At 34.6% G+C, this 23,417-nt stretch overlaps 1 protein-coding gene across 5 annotated transcripts in view; it reads right to left on the reverse strand.

Annotated features, from left to right (window-relative positions):
• DACH2 (dachshund family transcription factor 2) overlaps window positions 1-23,417 on the reverse strand; it is a 640,153-nt gene that overhangs the window by 391,278 nt on the left and 225,458 nt on the right. For all 5 annotated transcript variants that reach the window (XM_073799555.1, XM_073799556.1, XM_073799557.1 and 2 more), the window contains exon 3: window positions 6,946-7,058. In XM_073799555.1, coding sequence (XP_073655656.1) covers window positions 6,946-7,058 — 113 coding nt within the window. The remainder of the gene's footprint in view (window positions 1-6,945; window positions 7,059-23,417) is intronic.

The raw sequence follows: 23,417 nt of genomic DNA on the forward strand, positions 1-23,417 counted from the left end.
AAAAGTGTTCTTTTTTAAAACTTAAAGTTTAGCTACCTACATACACATAGACACACATTAAAGATTTGGGAGTGCTTAATAAAGCACTATAAAGCTTATCATCATCATCATCACCATCATCATCCTGTAAGGTTTGCTTAAATTCCAAGTTTTCTCCTCCATCTACATTGGAAATAAGCAATGGCTTTTGCTCTATGAGCCATCAATATAATACAAAAATGATTCACAGGCATCTAAAAACATTGGGTGGAGACATTTTTAGGTTAGGATAATTATAATATATATAGAAAAAAAGCACTGACAAATATTTAAATATAAATCAGTGTTTTGGAAACCCAGATTTAGCTAATATAATGAATGAAGTTCCTGTTATTAAACTGATGTAGTTAATCTTTTTGTTTAGTGGAGATACCGAAATTGTATGTTAGTCTAAACTCTATATTAGAAAATTTAGTCATTCAACTCTGGCTCCTATTAGGCCAATGGTTCTTCCTGGACACACAAAAAATAAAGAAAATGCAATGACATGAAAGCAGTTACCATTTGTGTGACATGAAGCATGCTTTATAATATTACTCATTGAAAAAGTCAAAGATAGTCACAGAAACAGAAATGTCTTAAGTTGACCGTTAAAAAGGTTGGTTTGGTTCTTTCTAGATAGATCTCTCCTGTCTTACACTCACAGAAGAAAGGCCTAGGACCACTCTGTCCTCCTTATGACCACTTCTTAGCATCCAAGCCAACTGAGTAAGAATATGAAATGCATCTTGAAAAGGGAAGGGTGCTGATTCCAATCATGCTATCAGGCTAACTGGCATTATACCATATCATGAAGCTAACATCTCACTGCAAAGACCTGGCAGGATTCTACTTATGGCTCTGCCAATCCTGAGTTGATTGTTGTAGCTACTATTACAGAATTGGATATTCACAGGCTCAGTTTCCCAAGGAGTTGGATGGCAGCTGAAATTCCTAAAAATATTTTGTCACAATAGAACTTGAAGAAAAAAAAAACAAACAGATGAAGAATCTGCTAGCTTTTAAAGAGTGAACACTACAGGAATTTCATTTGAAGCACTTTATTACTTCCTTGTAAGTTGTCAGTTTAAATCTCTCTGAGGCCAAATTCCATGTCTGTCTGTTTGAAATAGCTCATAAACTGAGGAAAGGGGGGTAATCATATTTTGGGAAATTCAAAGGCACACATGACTAATCCATGCTTTGAATGTTATCCAGGGATATCAGCACTTCTCCAGATCTGCAGAGAAAGATGGGGATAAAAGTCCTTCCTCTTTTTCCCTCTATAACCCAAAATATTTTACAGAAAATACTAGGTAATAGGATTATTTTGTATTAATGACCTATCAGGGAATTAAGACACACAGATTGTACAATAGAAACAGAGACAGAAACATGAGATAAGAATATCAGCAGTGCAATATATGAAGGCAAAAAAAATTAAATTTCATCATTTTTTAGTAACTCAATAAAAGGCTGATGGAATTTGAGAAAAATATGACTCACAAAATGAATTTTAGGGCTTCCCTGGTGGTGCAGTGGTTGAGAGTCCGCCTGCCAATGCAGGGGACACGGGTTCGTGCCCCGGTCCAGGAAGATCCCACATGCCATGGAGCGGCTAGGCCTGTGAGCCGTGGCCGCTGAGCCTGCGCGTCCGGAGCCCGTGCTCCGCAATGGGAGAGGCCACAACAGTGAGAGGCCCGCGTACCACAAAAAAAAAAAAAAAAAAATGAATTTTATTTCAATGTGTTGTAATGTTTTCTCATATTGTTTGGTGCAGAACAGATGTTCAAGAAACATATGTTAATGAAAAGACAACCCTCAGAATGGGAGAAAATATTTGCAAAAGAAGCAACAAAGGATTAATCTCCAAAATATACAACAGATCATGGAGCTCAATATTAGAAAAACCCAAACAACCCAATTAAAAAATGGGCAGAAGACCTAAATAGACATTTCACCAGAGAAGACATACATATGGACAAGAAGCACATGAAAAGATGTTCAACATCATTAATTATTAGAGAAATACAAATCAAAACTACAATGTGGTATTACCTCACACCGGTCAGAATGACCAGCATCAAAAAATCTACAAACAATAAATTCTGGAGATGGTGTAGAGAAAAGGGAATCCTCTTGCACTGTTGGTGGGAATGTAAATTGATACAGCCACTGTGGAGAACAGTATGCAGGTCCCTTAAAAAACTAAAAATAGAACTACTATATGACCCAGCAATCCCACTACTAGGCATATTCCCTGAGAAAACCATAATTCAAAAGGGCACATGTACCCCAAGGTTCATTGCAGCACTATTTACATAGCCAGGACATGGAAACAATCTAAATGTTCAACAACAGATGAATGGATAAAGAAGATGTGGTATATATATACAACGGAATATTACTCAGCCATAAAAAGGAACGAAATTGGGTTATTTGTAGAGACGTTGATGGAGCTAGAGTCTGTCGTACAGAGTGAAGTAAGTCAGAAAGAGCAAAACAAATATCATATATTAATGCATATATGTGGAATCTAGAAAAATGGTACAGAGGAACCTATTGCAGGATGGGCATAGAGACGTAGACATAGAGAATGGGTATGTGGACACAGGAGGGGAATGGGAGGGTGGGGTGAATTGGGAGATTAGGATTGACATATATACACTGCTATGCGTAAAATAGATAGCTAGTGGGAACATGCTATAAAGCACAGGAAGCTCAGCTCGGTGCTCTGTCACTACCTAGATGGGTGGGATGGGGGGGTGTGGGAGGGAGGTCCAAGAAGGAGGGGATATAGGTATACATATAGCTGATTCACTTCATTGTACAGCAGAAACTAACAAAACATTGTAAAGCAATTATACTCCAATTTAAAAAAGAAACATGTTAAATGAAAATCATGAATTCATATACATTTTTATCTATAGACATATTAATTGATGATAGATACATACATATATACATACATACTATATCTCTTGGTCTGTAGTTACATAGATATAATCTCTAAATCGATATCAGACAATATTGTCAAGAATAGCACCTGTGGGTCCTATCTTAGTGAAAAAAGAATTATCATCAGTAATTAGTATGTTGATTATATGTATAGAAATTAATTTTTGGAGTAATTTTTAGATACCTAAGTACATTTAAATTTCCCAAGTATTTTAATGACCCTACACCAATGCACACACACACACACACACACACACACACATTTTTATTTATACTTTTCATTTGCTAAATGAGATACGTTTATTAATACCAGAGACTTTAGCATAGCCACTCTCTGAATTATCTCAAGATCTGAATTAGTGGAGTTTGAATGAATCAGTTTCCATTATACAGAGGAAATATAACAAAGAGGAAAATAAACATCTTTGAAATGGAAAAATGATACACATCAAAAAAGGAAATAAAATCACATAAAGTAGAAAATTTGAAATACCTTTATGCTAAGCAGATAAAACAATATGGCATACCTGATATTATTCTGCATTTTTAAGAATTTACATGTCAAGCTATATGAATAAATAGAGCGCTCTTCTCAAATGACTTAACCATTTCTAAACCTTTTTACTTTCATTTTTTTGCTTGCAACTGTTGGGGGAAAAATAACAATTTAAAGGCAAAAATAATATACAAAAACATCACTATATTTAAAAAGTGATGTCATGATCATTGCATTTTGTTACCCTTAGACCCCATTTTAAAATTGCAAATGCAAAGAAATAATATAAACAAATGGAGAACAAGTTTCATTTACTTAGGCAAACTCAGTAGGGTTCAAAGAGGCTTCTCCAGACATATGACATTGAAACAGAAGATAACAGCAGACTCTTATCAATAATTAATTTGACAGTTGTATGTAAAATTATACAGAGCTGTAAAATATTATCTCTTTCTTTACAAAAAAATGTTGAGACATAAGGACCTGAAACAGGAAAATACTGTAAAGCATTTTAACAATCATTTGGAAAAAATAGGATAATTCTCAACCCATAACAGATCATATTAAAAACATCAACTGAATTTTTCAAAAGTATATTTAAGTAAAATTAATGAAAGTTAAGTTTTTAATGGATAATAAGTGTAATGCCAAATATGAAACTTACTGATAGCTAAATTGAGAATTGATTCTATCTCAATTATCTTTACTAATGGAGGAGTGAAGAAGTGTGTCTAATGCAAAATAATGCATAATCCCAGAATTATTTCTACTTGGCTTACAGAGCATTTTTCTTCTTAGATGACTGTAAGTGAGTAGGATATCCTTGAGCATGTAAAATAAATTAATGTATTCTAAGAAGAGAAATTACTATAGAGCTGTGCAGATTCCTCTTCCTTCCCGTTTAATGATTTTTCTACTGTTTGCTATTTAGACTGAAGTATTCATGCCTTTCCCTACTCAATCCTTTATCTATCTCTATCATCTCATTCTAGGCACAAGCAAAGGGTTATGAATTGAGGAGTCTTTTTTTGTTCCAATAATTCTCATTGTGGTAAATCCAAGTTGTAAGACGGAAGGCCAAGGCTCTAATCCAAGGAAGGAGGCTCCGTTATCTTGTAGGAATTGAAGCATACATGCCAAGTAAATTAGGAGGGGATGAAAACCTCAAACTGGATTTTAACATTTACTATAAGACATCATGATGATGAGGAAAAAGTATAGGCCCTGGACTTTAAAAGACCTGGTCTGAAACCCAGTTCTGCCACTCAGTTGCTCTGTAACCTCAAGCAATTAATTTAAACTCACTGAGCCATACATTGTTTACTTGAAAAATGAAGACAATATTCATAAGGTTACTATAAGATTAAATGAAGTGTATATAAAACACTTAGCACCCATGTCTGGTACTAATAGAAACTTAATATATATTATAGGTTTTTCTCAACAGATAAGGTACCGAAGTTTACTCAAGAGTACATTAGCCTCAAAGCAATTATAAAATCCTTTTTTTCTTCCATCTACACAGGATACATCTTTCATCAGGACACAGACCTGATTATTTACATGGTACTGATTCTAGGCTCTGTCAATGTATTTTAGAAGTCAATAAATAGATTATCATTTATTGAGCACCAAGGTAATATATTTCAGGTACTATTATGACCTCTATATTCATTTATATGCGCAGGGCTGCTTTCTTCTTGTATCAGAATTTGTTTATAAATATTTAAAGTCTAAAAAATCATTATCTAATCCCCAAAGCCTGAGTCTCTTCCTAAATTCTCTATCTTAGCTAATGACATAATCATCCAACTTATAACCTAGGCTAGACATGAATCATCCTAGATTTCATCCTCTCACTCTCTATTTTGATCAGTTACCAAGTGTCATTAATTCTAATTATGAAGCAACTATGAATCTCTTTTCTACTCTTGAATTCTCCTCAATTCAGGTCCTCAGTATTTCTCCCTTCATTGCTACTTACCTTCAACTGCAATTGTTTTTAAAGCATTTACTCAATTACTTATCAGTGGTTCCTTTTACCTACAGCAGCTTTTTTTTTTATTTGAACAAAATCCTATATGAAATAGAACATGTAAAATTCTGAGGCAGAAGTGGGGAACCTAGAAGTACTTCCCCAATCCCATGTCAGCCAGTAAGGAAAGTCCTTGAAAGACCCTTTGGAAAACCATTGGTCCATAGGGAAAAAACTGTTAAACAAGATAGCTTCCCAAGCTGGTTTTTCCCACTCTTTCTAACTCTAACTCTAACTCTAACTGTATCACCTATAAGTCTCCCATCTTAAATCTCTGCTCCCGTCTCTTCCACTTAATTGCTATTCCCCCTAGCATACCAGGCCCTTTCTCATCAGTGTATATCTGTCTACAGAGGATGTTTTTCCTCTGATTCTCCATCTGTCCAACACTCAGCCTATAAGACATAACTCAAATCTCTATGAGCATTACCCAACTTAAAAAATTGATTTAGTTGCTCTCATTCTGTGATATTATAGCACCTTGTATGTACTTGTATTATAGTCTCTATCATACTTTAATTAAATTGAAATTATTAGTTTACATTACCTTCTCCCTAATTCTACTGTGACAAGGACTACTACTCATATAATTTTGCATTACCTAGGATCTAATACCCAAAACACATTAGGTTTTTTTAGTTTTATGTATCATTGAAGATACAAAGATCATATTGTCATTAAATACATTTTCTACCACATAGTAGCTTTAATGATTTTTAAAGGTTCAGTTAGAGAAATAGCAAGCTTATTTTTTTTCAATTCCTTTTTTTAAATTGAGGTATAGTTGCAAGCTTATTTTTGAGTGTTTTATGTGCTTTTATGTTCTTTGTTTTAGAGAATCAAAAATGCAAATTTATGAGACTGGTATTTTTAGGGGAGTACTGTTTATCACAGTGTTCGATGAAAAACACTGAATCATTATTCAAGACAATGACTACTTGTACTTTCTTCTTTTCTAATCATAAGGTACTACCAGGGATGATGCATATTATTTCTACATTTTATCCTAGAGTAATAACATGGAAAAGATACACAGATGCCCAGAACTTTTGGAAACAAAAGGAATATTATTGAGACATATCAACAAGCAGGTATACTACATCCCATAGGAGGCTTTGAGAAAATGCTAGTTTGGCCAGTCCTCCCAACCCCCTGCCATCTCTGCCCACAGCACACAAAAACATACATACATACACAATAAGGCCTTGAAAGAGATTTCTTACAAGGAAATGACAATTAATTTTTAAGTCATGTCCATTTGATTTGAGTCACTGGAATAACAAAACTGTTTTCATGAATAATCAAAAAAATTCAATAATGTAACCTCTAGTAGAGCTTGAAAAGCTCTGAAGGACAAGGCAGTTAGATCAATATGAGTTCATTTCAAATGCTGGGCAGTATGAAGAGACAAGGCTGATCATCGGATGGATTTTATTACCTGTCGGAGTGATAAGTCCTGGTGATAAGAGGCCTGGAACTGAATGGGGCAGAAGGCGAGCATTGTCCTGCAACACTCCCAAAGAACGCTTAGGAGGCCTGCCAGGCCTTGAACTGTTGAAAAACAGACAAAGATCAGGTTAAAATATGCTCTTTGGAAATACCATCACTTGCTACATTCGCCTAAATCTTGTTTAATTACCAAGAATGATATACTTTTATATTAAAGACTATTTTCATTGATTACTAAAGGACCAATACTTTATACTAAACTTCCAAAATAACTATGGCAAGCATTAAAACCATAAGAGATCAATTTCTAGTTTAGATTCTATTTACAAGCCAGCACTTTGCAATACAGCTTACCTGTTGTGAGAAACCCAAAGTTACCCCCGCTCTTAAAGGTACACTTGATCCCTGGTATTAATACATGCAACTGAGATCTGAGATAGGGGCTCACAGAATTAGGATCGTATAGAATATGAAGTGATTAAGTCTCTGTTCAGCATGCCAGAGGTGAGGGGTAAAAAGCTGATATGTAGAATAAGACCTGATGTTTACTAGCATTTCCACAGCTGCTGGGAGCCCACAAGGAACAAAGAACCCCTGCCCTCAGGTTTTTTTCATACCTATTATTTAAACCAGGCTGTATAACCAGCAGTACACTCTCTTGGAGTGGCTGTACTAAGGAAACCTGCCACCTTTGCAATCTAGGCTGTTTTGTCTCACAGATTGATTGGTATTTTTAACTGATGAGTTGATGCTAAACTTAAAACATTAACCTAACCTATTCTATTTGCACATTCTTCACCCAGGTGTGAACAGTTTGCAGTTGCAAATATTAATCCATAAAATAATGAAATAGAAAGTCAGTATCAGGCTTCCATCTTGTACTCTAATACAGTGTACTAAATATATCATTTAGAAGCTGTCACTACATGAACAGACTTATAAGTCACTGAACATTAGGATCAAGTCATTCTCAAGTCATGCAGTATATTTCAAATATTACTTTCTTAATGTTACTTAAAATACTGCTGTTGCTTCTTAGTAGAAATGCAGTTTACAAAGCTGAATCAGAGGGATTTTGACAAAATACTGCAAAATACTATATTAAATAACCCAAGCTGCAAAAATGTATAAGGTTCAGATAGAGAACATTTCCAAAAATGACTTTTTGTTCACAAAGAAATTTAAGTTAAACCTCACTCTATCAACATTGCAGTAGCAAAGTGCTCCATCAATGTAAGACAAACTCTGCTTTCAAATGAAGACGACTTCTAGCAACCTTATACAGAGGTACTATTACCCAGTTCATTTTTCATACACTGTGCTGATGTTATTTTCTTTCATTGTACATCAATATTGTATATCAATCTAGCATGAAAGATTCTTTTTTTCTCATTTAATGTTTCAATTTTATAAACTGAATCTCCTCTCCCTCTTTCTACTCAAGTTTGGGCTATAATTTATTTTCTTTAATTCAGCGTTGTTATCCTGTTTGTCCTTGCCCTGTTTTATGGTTTCCTAACTCTTTGAAGGAATATTGATAAGAAAAATATCCAATTTACTTCAAATGCCCTAAAGGATCCCAAGGTCACTGAACAATATTCATCAGGTTATATCCAGTCATTAGAAAAAGGCACTTTTTGTTGAATAATCGTCACCAAGTCTGTACTTTCCAAGTGATTCTTTGTATCTTTCTATTTGTCAGAATTCAAGCCTACTAACTTTATTAAAGACCACCTGATAACTCTTTGTACTTTTCCAGCATAAAAATTTCAGTGCTGTCTTTATGCTCATAATCAATTTCAGACAGGCTGTCTCCAGAAGAAAACAGCCTGATGCTCACTCTACTTCCCTGAGACAGTTGTTGACAGTATACTTTGGAAGCTATAAGGTTTAAACAGTTCTGTTCCAAATTTATTGGTCAATCTCACAATTTGATGTAGCTCTTTTCCAATAAGCTGACTCAGGCTTGGGGGGCATTAGATTACAGGCCTCTTAGTCTGATGGTTCTACCTTAAATTCCAAGATTTGAAAAATTTGGTCAAATTTCCCACCATCAGATCTATATGGGGGAATTCATGGCTAATGTCACAAATGGCTTGGTAGTATTTACTACAAATGCTATAAGCCAAGAGGATCATATTCTCCATCCTAACATTATTTTCAGTTTATAATTTTATGATGTTGGTATGATTAATTGTGAGCCTCCCCAACTAAAATGTAAGGTCATGAAGGCAGCACATATGTCTGTTTTTGTTTGTCACTGTACCCTGAGCAATTCTCATGGTGTCTAGCACACAGTAGGGGCTGGTAAATGGTTAATTAAAATCAGTTAATGAGTAATGATAGGACACATTATTTTGCCATGGCTACAGTTTCCAAATATTCCTTTGATTGCTCTATTATTGACCAAATAAATAGAAAGCCATCATTTAATCATCAGGTAAGCACTTTTAAACTTTGGACTTTACAGCAATTATAAGAGCTTCAAAATATGATCCAGTCCAATCTGACTATTTACAAGGTTAAAGAAGGGTAGATGATAGATACTGTCTTATGTCTGAAAGTTCCTACAAACTTCAAGACCCATTCAAGGGCTGAAGGTTCCAGCAGTTATTCATGTGTAATGACAGTTTCACTTATTCAATCATCCAATAAACAAACATGCACTAAGTGCCCATTCAGTGTGTATCTGGCATTGAAACTAGGTATCAGGGTTACAAGGTTAAAAAGTTAGCTTGACAAGGGCAAGGGTTTTGGTCTGTTTGTTCATTGATATATTGTGAGAACCTAGAACAGCTTCTGCCTTTGAAGAGCTTAAGGTCTAGTGATAGAGATGTGTGTTTGACCTGCTATTTAAAATTTATGATTAACTCTTTAGTGAGTATGGTTGTGTGATGTATCCTTCCAAACTTGTTTAAACTTATCAGTGAGAAAAATCATATTCAGATGCTTTTGCTTATACTCTTGGAAAGAAGACTTGGGCCCCTAGGGTAAACTAATTAGAATAAAATTTGTGAAGGTGCTTTATAATCAATAGAGCTCCATACTAATACAAGGTAGATTTATTCTTACTTTTAGACCAAATAACCCTCAGTAGTAAGATATTCTTAGCAATAAAGTTCTTGCATTTCTTTTCAAAGAACACAAGCCTGACAACATGATGAAAGACTATGGAGGACTCTGTAGAAAGTTGGGAAATATTCTTGATAGATGATCTTGCCACACTTCTTATCTTTAAGAGCTTTATTAGCATTAGGCAGATATTTACATATTAATCAAGACAAATAAACATGTGGTGATTTAACTAGAAAACTGTTATTTGGATGACAATTTAATCAGCATAGGTTGAAAGGTTCATCATTGCGGCATCCTGTTTCTGCTAAAATATTGATTGTGTTACTGATTTCAGTAATGCTTTATTTTACAGGGCACAAATAACCATGTAATTACTCTTTAAATGAATGATAATTGCTTGTTGGCAATTATTTGTTTTCAGTTTAATTACAAGGTTATTTGTACTCTGTAAAATAAAACAGGCCCTTTTTAAAGTTCCCACTCAAATGGCTCAGTGGTTATATCACCCATGAGCATCATAAACAAAACTTTATGGTACAAGGCAAACAACCTGCCAAAATAGCAAAACTCTTATTAAAAAGCTCAGCTAAATCTTTGAGATCATCAGCTTTATAAAATCAACATTAGGTGTAACATTTATAGGTGGTTTGGAAGGAAATTATACCAAAGAATCATGATTTTCTCTGGGTCCAGGTCATCCCATAACATAATTTATCCTGATATGTATTTTACCCTTCACTCTGTAAACTTCTTCAGAAGAAATGAAATAGTAACTCAGCTTCCTGCGATTAAAGAAAAAAACAAATTGAAATACGTATCAACAGTATTTCATTTTTCTGCAGTTAAAGTGGATTACCATCAGAGCATTACCTCAAAGTTTATAAACTTTGTAGAGTTGACAGGTCCCTAAGAAAGAAAGTCAGTAGGTCTTCTGGTGTCAACAAGATATGACACAGTCTGTGAAATATCTATTCCAAGTTGTAATAAAGTAGCTGATATTTTGCTCATTAAGATTATGAAATTTCACTGTTGGAGTTATTTTTATCTTGTATCATCAGCCATTTGTATATGAATCAAGGAGTAAACAATTGAGTAATTTTATTTCAAAGAAAAAATCTTATTAATAAATTAATTAGTGATGTCATGAGACTTCAAGATATTTAATGTAAACCATATATCATCAGCACATGATTTAGCGAGGAACCACAAGTCATGTTATCCTCTTCAATGAAAGTTTGGTTTACTACTCTTTAAAGAAACACTCATAACATTCTTGGACAAACTGAGGATATAGTGGCAGTTAACTGTGGTATTAGCAGCAACTTATAAAGATCGCTGCAATTGGATTCCTGAAGTGGGAGCTGCAAGCCATGACCTGGGATTCACTTTTCAGAGCCATCACTGATATTTAAAATCCCTTGGGACAGTCCCTGAATGTGTCATTTTTTTCAATTACATTAGAAGCCAAGAAAACCAAGAATGGCATTCGCTTTGAAGGTGTTGTTTACCTGACTGTGAGAATGCTGCTCTGACTTTTCAATATGCTTGTTAAATTAAATAAGAATCTTTCTATCAGAACAATAAGACTTTTAATTGCATTGCGGATTAATAATAATCTCTTAGGCCTGACATTTATTACAACATTTCAAGGATGCCAATAGTAGTTAAACTCTACCTGACCTTTCAGTGTTTATGAAGAGAAACAAACTCTGACCTCACAGCAACTTAAATCCATCTTCTCTCAGTGTTAGCAAACTGATCACTTGTCTAACTATTGCACTGGATTGTATTCTCAACCAGATCAAAGGCAGCAGCAACCAATTCAGCACCCGGGAAAAAGTCATCCATGCAAAATGGGCAATTAACATTAATCATATATGAAATTGTTCAAGCTGATAACTGGAACCTGGTCACTATGGTAACTCTCATAAAATGGTGCTTATGTTAAACTGGGCATCAATCAGCTCTTGGTTTATGGGAACTTAAAGTGTGGCTCATCATGTCTCTAGGAGCTATCAACACAAGGAACAAAAAAACACACCAGAGGCAAGGTCATTTATATTCCATTACCATTTACTTCCTTTTTCAGCTCTCATAGGCATATCCAAAACTTAAATTTGAATACATTAAAAGCATCAATACCAGCATTCCATTAGAGTTAGGGAAGTTAAGGAAATTATCTTTAACATAAGGGGGTTCAGAGGATGAGGAAAAATCTTCCTTGTTAGGGTCATGTCTTACAATACCAAGGATCATGTAGAATAATTCATGTTTAGCATTAATCTTATGATTGTAATAAATTGGATAATTTATAGTTATTATTTTAAATGGTGATATTTAATTTCCTTTTCTAATGCTGAATTTCTATTTTTCCTTCAATAAAAAAAGAAATCTGATGTAATAGACAATTTAAGGGTTGACTACTCACTTCTTAGAAAGTATAAATGTGAAGCTATTTTATACTTTATTTACTTGACTCTGCTCCCTATTTAAATTAAATTTGCTCTAAGCCTGGTGTTAGCACCTTTAAACAAGTTTAGTTTTTGTCATAAATTGACTGAATTCTAATAAATGTCTTAGTATAATTAACAAAGATTGTATAACAGAAATGCTGGTATATGACAAATTCTTAGTAGCCTCTTTTCGTTCTGCTTATGTAATTCCAATTAACATCGATGGAATCATTGCACCTTAGTAAATCTTAGAGTGAATCAAATTAAATAACCATTCCCTAAAGATGCAGACGTAGAGAGTGGACTTAAGGACACGAGGAGGGGGAAGGGTAAACTGGGATGAAGTGAGAGAGTGGCATTGACATATATACTCTACCAAATGTAAAATAGATAGCTAGTGGGAAGCAGCCGCATAGCACAGGGAGATCAGCTAGGTGCTTTGTGACCACCTAGAAGGGTGGGATAGGGAGGGTGGGAGGGAGACGCAAGCAGGAGGGGATATGGGGATATATGTATACATATGGCTGATTCACTTTGTTGTAAAGCAGCAAGTAACACAACAATGTAAAGCAATTATACTCCAATAAAGATGTTAAAAAATAATAAAATAAAAGGTTTAAAAAAGAAATAACCATTTCCCCTTCTAAAGTGTATCATACCACTGTCAGACACAATGTTTTTAAAATACAGGCATTCTTGAATTCAAAGAATGTGTCACTGCTCAAAAATTTGATATTAAGAGAATGATAAGAAGTTAACATTCACATCTGGATACATTCCACTGGCATCTCAAATTCAAAATATGCCTCCCCCAAATCCCACTCCCCACACCTTCCTTCTCTTGTTTTGTCAGCAATATAGGCATGCTTTTCGTTGCCAAAACTATAAACTTGAGGGTAATTTTGATTCTCCCTCCACCTCTCCCTTCATTTTCAGTCTCCAATATTTTTGTTCCATTGTAATATATGTTGCAAATTTCCATCTCTATCCATTCCTATCTCTAACACCCTACTTCAGGCCCTCATCACTTCATGCCCAGGTTATGTTCAACAAGTTGTTTCATTGTTCCAATACATTCTACATAAACTGTGATCTGAATTTTGGTGAAACATCCTTTCATTATGTCATCTCTTGCTCTAGAACCCTCAATACTTCCTGAGTGCATACAAAATAAATTCTAAATGCCTTGGTCTAGCAATCTGCCCCAATATATCTTTCTTCCCTTTTCTCTAATTACTTCTTAAATGAATGTCCTTCTCCAGCTGGATGAGTAGATTCCTTATCTGCTAAGCGTAGTATTTGACCCTAGAACCCTTCCATTGTGAAATATCTTCAAGGTATTAGGGTTCCTGGGGAAAAATTTTGTTAAGCTCCACTGTCTTGGGAAGGTTTCAGTATAACCTGCTGTAAACGGTGCTGTTTTTCTGAAAGGCCACTGCCTTTTACTTTGTGTCATCATACAGGCTCTCTTTAATGATTATTACAAAGGGAACTTCAGTACCAGCATTAAGGGAGCATGTTACAACTAGCCAAAATATTATTTTTCATGTCTGGCAAATGAAGTCCCATTGGTAATTGTCAGTCTGTGCATAATCCCATGATGATCTCAAGAGTTAACATTTCATGTTTGAATGTCAATCAGAAACTGCAGGAGTATTGTGTTAATATCACAACTCTGGAGAGCTTAGGAAGTTGAGTAAGATTTTTAGGAAGCTGATCACTATTAACCTGACTGCATTAGTCTCTATGGTTAGGAATACAGCCTGGAAGCACATATTTAATGGATAAATACAGAAGCCAGTTTCCTTGCTGATTTAAAATCTTTTTAAAATTTTGCTCTACATGGATAAATATTAGCAACCCATATTAAAATAAAACTACTTTAAACAATCTTAGATATTTAATGTAATGCAGTGGAAAGCACTAGGACTTAAACTTGAGTTCTAATCTCAGTTGTGGGAGGCAGAATTCCAGAATTCTCCTCCATCCCAAGATTTCCAGCCCTAACTGCTAAAACTGTGAATGTAATGAGATATTAAGTTATATTACATGGCAAAGGTGATTTTCTACATGTGATTAAGGTAACTAATCACATGAATGAGCTAATTGAAAAGGAGATTATCTAGGTGGATCCAATCTAATTATATGAACCCTTTAAAAACAGAAAATTAGAGAACACAACATTGCTGGTATGAAAATGGACAGCGTTATATGTCAAGGAATGCAGGTAGCTTCTAGAAGCCAAGAGTAACCCTGGGCTGACAGCCAGCAAGAAAACAGGTACACAAGTTTTACAGTTGAAATGAACTAGCTTCTGTCAACGTCAATGAGCTTGTGAGCAGATTCTCCTGCAGAGCTTCCAGATAAGAGCCCATCCTGACCAACACCTAAATTTCAGCCTTGTAAGACTGTGAATTCAGTCAAGCTCCTCTAGATTTCTGACAGATAGAACTCTGAGACAGTAAATGGTTGTTATTTTAAGTTGCTAAATTTGAGGCAATTAGTTGCACAGCAACAGAAAACTAATATACCAGTTTTGCCATTATTGAGCTGTGTGACCTCAGGCAAATTACATGACTATTCTAAATATGTTACCTCATTTTATGATTAGAGATGTAAACTAAATAATCTATTAATCTGATCATTAGAATCATGCTACATTTCTGGTCAAAAGCAGATAATTCATTAACTTCTAAGTATACATAGTTTTCCACTTTCTCATATGTCTATTTTAGCTCATATTTTAAGTAAAGCTGCTGGATTGGTCCTATGGAAAATTACTCCAAAAAAGGGCAAAATGTGTGCATAATACTATAGCATTATCCTCACCTTATAGTTGTGTGTAGATAATTAATCAATATATGTGAACACCAGTTTGAAAAGCTAAAAGTGCTACACAACTTAAAAGGAAGAAAATTCTGACACATACTGTAACATGGATGAACGTTGAGGACATTATACTAAGTGAAATAAGGCAGTCACAAAAAGACAAATGTTATAAGATTCCAATTATATGAGGTATCTAGAGTAATTAAACTCATGGAAACAGAAAGTAGAAATGTGTTTGCCAGAGGCTGTGAGGAGGGAGGGAAATGCGAGTTGTTCTTCAATGGGCATAGAGTTTCAGTTTTGCAAGATCAAAAAGTTTTGGAGATCTGTTGCATAACAATGTGATTACAGTTAACATTACTGAACTATACACTTAAAATGGTATAGAGGGTAAGTTGTATATTACATGTATTTTACCAAATTTTTTAAAAATAAATAAAATGTTTAAGATGATACATTTTATGTTATATGTATTTTACCACAATTTTTAAAGTGCTATATAAATTCAACAGTAATATTACTATGCTTGCAGTTATTGAGTTAAAATTTCCACTGAAATAATTTTGAAGGCCAACATAAGTCTAGCCAGAGAGATATATTCTGCAGTTTACATGTTAGAAAAGTAGTTTTCTCATCTGAATGATAGTACTGAAAGAATTTCCAACTCTCCCAACCATCTCCTACTACATACTTAATTTACGTTCTGATACGTCCTTACTTGTAAGGCAAAATTCAAGAGCTCAACCTTTACACTTTAATTTCACAACTCTAATTTTTCCTTAAGGTAACTGTAATACATGTAATACATTTTTATACACAGATTTCTTTCTCATTTTCCTTCCCCATTCCTTACTTTGATAGGAAAACAGGGTTTTTTTAGGTATTCCTCCCCCCAAAAACCTTTGCCCTCATCTCTTTCCCGCTTCAAAATAATAAAGAAAATTTTCATCAAAGACAGAGTAGCTCATAGCAGTTGACTAGAAAATAGAGAACTAAATTCTAATTTTTCTTTGTTGCTGACTGTGGCATAGTCATGGATAAGTTGCTAAACTTTAGTAAATAGGCATGAAGATCTTCAAGGTGGCCATGGCAGTGGACATGCATTTATAAGGTTCCCTGCCCGCCCTCACTTTCATTCTGAAGTCAGGTAAATTTGGGTAGATTCAGATATCACAAGTAAATCCTGACACAATGTGGCCTGGATACACATTAACACACTTTTCTAAAAGTCATTTTTCTTCCTAAATCATCGTTCCCGTGAGGCAGCAAAATTCAATAGCCCAACAAGGGACTATGAACCCAGAAACTGAATTTATCTGTGCCATTGATCCAGTTTGTGACCCTGAGAAACTCAACTTCTCTATGCTTCAGTTTTATCATCTGCTAAATGGGTACCAAAATGATTTGATTCAAGGAATTATGAAGAATTGGAAACTCCCCTCTGTAAAATCCTCCACAATAAAATAATATGCAAGAAGGGAAAATAAACAGCTAATGTGTGAGCATCTTTGAGCAGAATTTTCCAATTTAAACAGATTCTCACTTTATACGGTAGTGGTGTGGTGCAGCATACAATTACTTTGATAATGTTTTTATAGGGGTATCCTTGAAGCTGTTTATTTTTTCTTCATTAGCTGTTCTAAGTCAAAAACACTATCACTTTCAGTATGGAATTCTCAAAATAACCTTTTATTTCACTGTCTTCAAGCAAACAAACTTAACAAATCCAACTGCTGGCAAAGATTATTTTCCTATTTCCTTCTAGGTTCCCCTCACCCAGTGTGAATAAACTCTTCCTGTAAAAGAGAACCTTTTCCAAAACACATGGTTATTTCCCCCCATACCTAAACTTACATCTCTTCTTTAACTACAGGAAAATAAAATAAATGTAATTTGCATATTTTAATGTTCCCTCATAAGTACATTTGACTCTCACTAGAATGTTTTACCACTTTCCGAAGCAAAATGAAATTTAATAGCACCCATGGCTAATGTGGGTCTCCATTTCAGATGAGATTTCTTGATAATACTGATGACAATTTGATCCTATAGCTCCTACTACCAACAAGACAAGGTTGCAAAAAGGGCAATGTGATACAAGTCCTTAAGACTGACTTCTAACTAATGTGAGATAAACTTGAAACCAAACTTCACCAGCTTATCCATAAGTTAGATTTAGCTTCAAAGCCTATACAGGCCTCTAAGAGTAGGATATGTTGTTGTGGGCACATTCCTGATGGCTAAACCCACAGCACAGTTCAAGGTTAGAAAAATGCCTGACACAGCTCAAAATGGAAAACCATAGTTTTACTGTGAGAAAATGAATATATACACACTTATGTTCACTGTTTAACACTTGAAATGACAAAATTTATCCCAAAATATAGGGAGGGAAATGGAGTAAAAAACATTAGAAACTTTTTCAAAGTTTACATGAGGGAACTGTATTTATAAATAAGAAATGAGAGTATGTATTTATTCTGTGTGATTTTGCTTTTGTTTTTTGATTCATGCCATTATCTAGACCATTACTCTTATATTAGTATTATTATAATTATTGTACTAGAAAATACTTATTGTGACATAATCTCATAGTGTATGTATTCATTGTCTTTGGAATTTCTTTTTCTGGGGGTTGTTTTCTTCTTTGAGAGAATTCTATTTTCTGGCACAGCAGGCTAGACAATAACAAATATGCTGTTAAAATAACATTTGCCTCAAGGCAGGAGGATTAGATAGAAATAAACTTTTATATCCTAAAATTAGAAGTATTTCTAAAAGAAGTGTTTTATCACTGATAATTTTTTTCCAAGATAAATTCAACTAACATGCTTCTATTACATAATTATTAAATATAATTTAAAGCCTGCTCTAAGCAGCGAAATCTGTTGATTGCTTCTCCTTTTTGGGAAAAAAATAACATTTATCAAGGTCAAAACCACAGAAGATTTAAAATTCTTAAACACTCTTGGCACGTTAACCCCATCAGTGGGGTGTACTGAGAGCAATGTAATATCCACCTCACAAAAGAGCTGATGATAACCCTCACTCTAATGCTCCTTCTATGTTCGGAACAGCAAGGCATTTCCTTGCATTTCATGTGTACAACACTTTCATATTTTCAGGCATTGTATAAATGTAAATTAAATTCATCTCAGCACCATGGTAAAGTTATCAACTTGTCCCACTCTGCCTGTTGTAAAAAAAAAAATTAGATGTAACTAGAATATAGCTACTTGTCTTAACTCTAAATTTCTTATTGATAGGGACTATATAGCTTATTGAATATGTAGTGCTTGATTGTGCCTAACAAAATTCTTGGTACAAAGTAAACATCATCTAGGCGAGAAGGAAGGAAGGAAGGAAAAGATGGAGGGAGGGAAAGATAATTATTTTTCATGTTTTATCAGGATACTTTGTACTGTGCTATGGAAGCGCTTTTGTGAGATTCTTTTGGAGCTTTGGAGGCAGAAGTAAGAGTCAAATATATTTGGCTACTGAACTCTCCCAGAACTGGCTTAAAATACCAAAATTAACAGGTGGCAGGTTTACAATTAGTGCAACAGGAGAGAATCACACCGAATATTTTTTGCAATCTAAACTTTTGAAAGAGAACTTTTTTGAAAATTGGCAGGATATAAAAATCGAAAAGTATTTTCCTTTAGTTTCCTATTTAAATGAAAGGATTGGTTCTGCTTCTAATGTACTTGGTTAGAAAAGCCATCCACAAGCTTAGTTTAAAAACTGGGGAAGCAAGGTCAGTGAGGTAACACAGTTTCTATTTAATTCTCAATTTACATTAAGCCACAGGAAAATTAATCATTCCAAATAAACTTCAAAGTAACAGTGAGGAAGGAAGGGGTTTTGCATTTTCCTAAACCCTTGCTGAGAGGCTATTGTATCCTTTATCTTCCTGTCTTCCAGAAAGTTAGTGGTTGTATTTAACTTAAACTATTCATTTACCCTTCAGATATAACATATCTTGAGATGCTTTTCAATGACTATAAGCCATTGAAGAGTACAAACTCTCTGACAGCTTCCTTTAAATTCTTGCGTTTACAGGAGCATTTCACAAACCCACCTACACAACTGCACACATCATAATTTACACGTTAACTACAACAGGGTTTCACCTTAGGCCTGTTGCCAAGAATAATCATTTTAAATCTTTTTATCCTTTCGTAAAAGGATAATTATAAATGTGAAAGTAGCAGCAAAGGAAGGGTGTTAAGAAAGCACTTAGAATAATCTCCTCCATTTGAATACAGGAAGGCTGATGAAGAAGAGAAGGGAAGGGAAGCAAACCAATTCTTTGGGTGAGACGTAACATGTCAAATGCAAGGCATGAAACATTAAACCGAAGGTGTGATAGATCTGTCTAAACGTCCCAAACAAAATCAGCCTGCCTTTGTGCTGGAAGGACAGGAAAACTCACAAACATTCCTCATTGGAATTTACTGATAAAAAGCCAGCAACAAAATATACATGCAAAAGGTTACTCACTGCTTGTACTTCCCATGAGTTGGGGCTGTCCAACAATTTAGCAACTATGTTTTCCCTGAAGATAAATAGTACGCTCATTTAATTTGCCTTTTGTTACAACCTGAATGCATATAGTTTAATCTTACTCTCTTCCTCCACACTACAGGTGTTTCCCTTTAGCTAATTAAACATTAACATTGTGCAACTGTCAGTGCTCTAAAATTGGTGGTTAATCACCTCTGACTAAGAGTACTACAGAAAGTCTAAGTAAGTTGTGTTCCAGATAAATTGCAATGAATACAAGATGTTTCCGTCCTCTGAAACATTACACTGGAAGTTCATAGTTTATTTTTCAAGATTTCTACTTTAAATGGCATTGTTTTTTTACAACTTCATTCCTTGAAGGAGTGAATGGTAATGTGGCATATGAATAAAGGATGTTCTTAGAGGAAGTATGTCATATTATTTAGGACCTCACGTCAAAGTCAAAGACATGAGGGTTTTGCTCAAATACTGCTACTTGTAGTGTTGGGGAATTCCTTTTGTTTTGTTTTGTTTTTAATCAAGAAATGTCCTGATTAATGTTAAGGTTTACATCCTCCTATGAGCAAGCATCTATTACTACTCAAGGTAATATTTTTAATATATGGAGAAATAGTAATCCATTACCAAAGCGATAGATATTGGGTTTGAGACAGCCTGGGACCTGGGGCCCTTTGCTGCAGTACTGAAATACTTACACTGAGACACACATCTCCAACAACAAAATACAAAGAAACTATAAGGGACTAAAAATAACTGCACACATGCCCAGTTGGGGCAAATTCTAGACAGAAAGATACAAAAGACTAAAAAACCCAACTGCCACTTCTGAAGAGCCCAAGGCAAAAACTGGGTGTTGGGAGCAAAAACAGGGTACTGTGCATGACCCCTGCACACACCACCACCTAAGGGGTGGGCACACCACCTAAGCCACCCCTCCAGCCTGACCCCTGCACACACCCCTACCCTCACCCCATATAAGGAACAAGTTCACCCCCCACTCAGGGAGCCAGTGAGTGAGCAAGGGAACCTGTTACTTGTTCTTGCTCCCCCCCTGCTGCAGCAGGGGCCCCAATTAAGCCTTGCCTGAATTTCTTATCTGGCCTCAATTTCTATTGATTGGGGAAGGCCAAGAACCCTGGTCGGTATCAGGTTGAAAGAGAATACAGACAGAATCATGAAATTCAGAAGTCGAATGTATGTATCAGTGAGTATATAAGTATATAAACTAAAACTCAGAACCCAAGTGAAAAAAAAGACCCTGAATCAGATCACCAGTCTGTCATTTGGGCTCTGAAAGCAGTGATGTGCCGGAACCAATTTTTACCAGCTTTCGAGCACCAATTATGTGCATCAACTTCTAACTTCACATTGAGGATCTCATGTCAGTAGCTTGACATAGGCCGTGCTGGGATTTTTTACACCACAGAAATCAGCCAATACTACAAATCAGGGCTCCACTCCTACCCTAACCTGCAGCCAGTTGTTAAACATTTACCAGAACATAACTCTCTGAAAGGAAACCATGGTGGTCATGTTTTCTAAATCAAATAATTCTTCATTTGACCTTGCCATTTTCATATTTTATATAATTGAAGATAAAACTATTATATCTGCAATGAAAAATCATGAAGAAACACAGTGTAAAGTATCTGATTTTAGCAAAATTTAACTATGAGAAACAAATCTATATACCAAAAGATATGGAAAGCTATTTTCTTAAACATTTAGTAGTCCTGGAAATGAGCATATTTAGAAGCATAAGAGTATTACAACAGATTTGGAACTGCCATTATAATCTCCACAATCTTGAGTGAGTTACCCCACCCCTTGGACACCATTCCTCTATATTCGTAAGCTGAAGATGTCAGCTTAAATGACTTCTGTTCCTTCTATTTAATATTATAGGATCTTTGGGATAATACCAAGGAGCCTTCACTTGCCTCCATATGGGTCAAATTTTCCTGTCTTTTTGTGGGGGGGCAATAACAGTCAGCATGGCTTATGAAGAATTCAATAGCAACTCTCACCCTTCAGAGTCTTGAGGTTTTTTATTGGATCTTCCTACATTATCAAGAATTCTTCTTTTCTGTACATTAACTATACACAAAGGTAAATGGGTAGCAAACTAAACCAACTGCATTCTGAGCAACAATGTCCTTACTTCCAGTTAAAATTAACTATTTCAAATCCAAAATTGTTTTTTGTAATCTGAGTAGGATATTTCAAAAGAAATAAGCTGCCTATGTACACATTGGTAGTTAATGTACAATGTTAATACATTAATTTTTTTAACATTAATTTTTTGATATGAAGCAAATGTTTAAAATGGTGATGATTTTTTAAAGCCCTCTAAGTATAATATATATCTGCAAAGAAACACAAAGCAAGTAAGTTATCAACCTTTAACCAGAAACAAATATTTATAAGTAATATATAAATCAAAATTGACTAGATTTGGAGTGACAAAGACAAGAACAAATTGATTTAATATTTCAGACTTTGAGTTTATAAACTTTTGAGAAAAATGCTATTCAACAGGCAGGCCAAAAAGTATACATTCAAGTGCTAAAGAGAAAATATTGGCATATGAATAAATTGGTTTAGGCCATCTCCATATTTAGTGATAATTCATGATAATTTATGGCAAGTCATAACTATAAAACAGGTATGATTCTTACCTAAAGTAAAAATCCAACATAAAAAAAAAGTCTAAGTTGACTGCTAAGTAACTGCCAGTCTCCTAAGCAGGGACAGTTCTAAGGAATGATTCACAATATGTATGTTCCCATGGTGGAAAGTACAGATAATGTGATGTGCAGCAATTAAAAGCATTTCCAAAACATTTAATGCTAATAACATGCTAATACCATATCTATGCTAGCAACCTAGCTATCGATGTTTCGGTAGATCATCTACCTGTAATGCAAACTATATTTGCAGTGTCACTGTTCAGCCATATGCTAAAACTACGGTCACTCACTTTTATTTGCCTGTTTAATAAGAATGGATTTTGGTATTGAAGAAATAATTTATCATAGTTCTAGCTTTTATAAGCATTGCACTTCTTTCATTTAAACTGTTCTTTAATTATAACAATAATTACAGCTGAAATATAGAAATTTATACATCAAAATATGCCTTATAATATTATGTAGCCCCATGTGGTTATTGAGCACCTGAAACATGGTGAGTGCAAATTGAGTTGTTGTGTAACTAAAATACACACTGGATTTTGAAATCTTGGTACAAAAAGTTAATAATGTAAAATATATCATTAATATTTTTATATTATTACATGTTATAGTGATATTACTTTGGATATATTGGGATTGATAAAATGTATTAAAATTAATTTTGCCTATTTATTTTTAGTTTTTAAATGTGGAAACTAGAAAACAAAATTACACATGGGGATCACATTTGTGGCTCATCATATTTCTATTGGACAACACTGGTCTAGAATATATATAGTCATCTGTAAATATTGGTGCATCAAATGATCTTTGTCTTTTAAACCTAATTTCATTGATATTAAAAAAAGAGTCTGAAAAAGACAAGATGAAACCAAGAGAGATAA

This window comes from Tursiops truncatus, chromosome X (genome assembly GCF_011762595.2).
Source record: "Tursiops truncatus isolate mTurTru1 chromosome X, mTurTru1.mat.Y, whole genome shotgun sequence".
NCBI classification, from domain to species: domain Eukaryota; kingdom Metazoa; phylum Chordata; class Mammalia; order Artiodactyla; family Delphinidae; genus Tursiops; species Tursiops truncatus.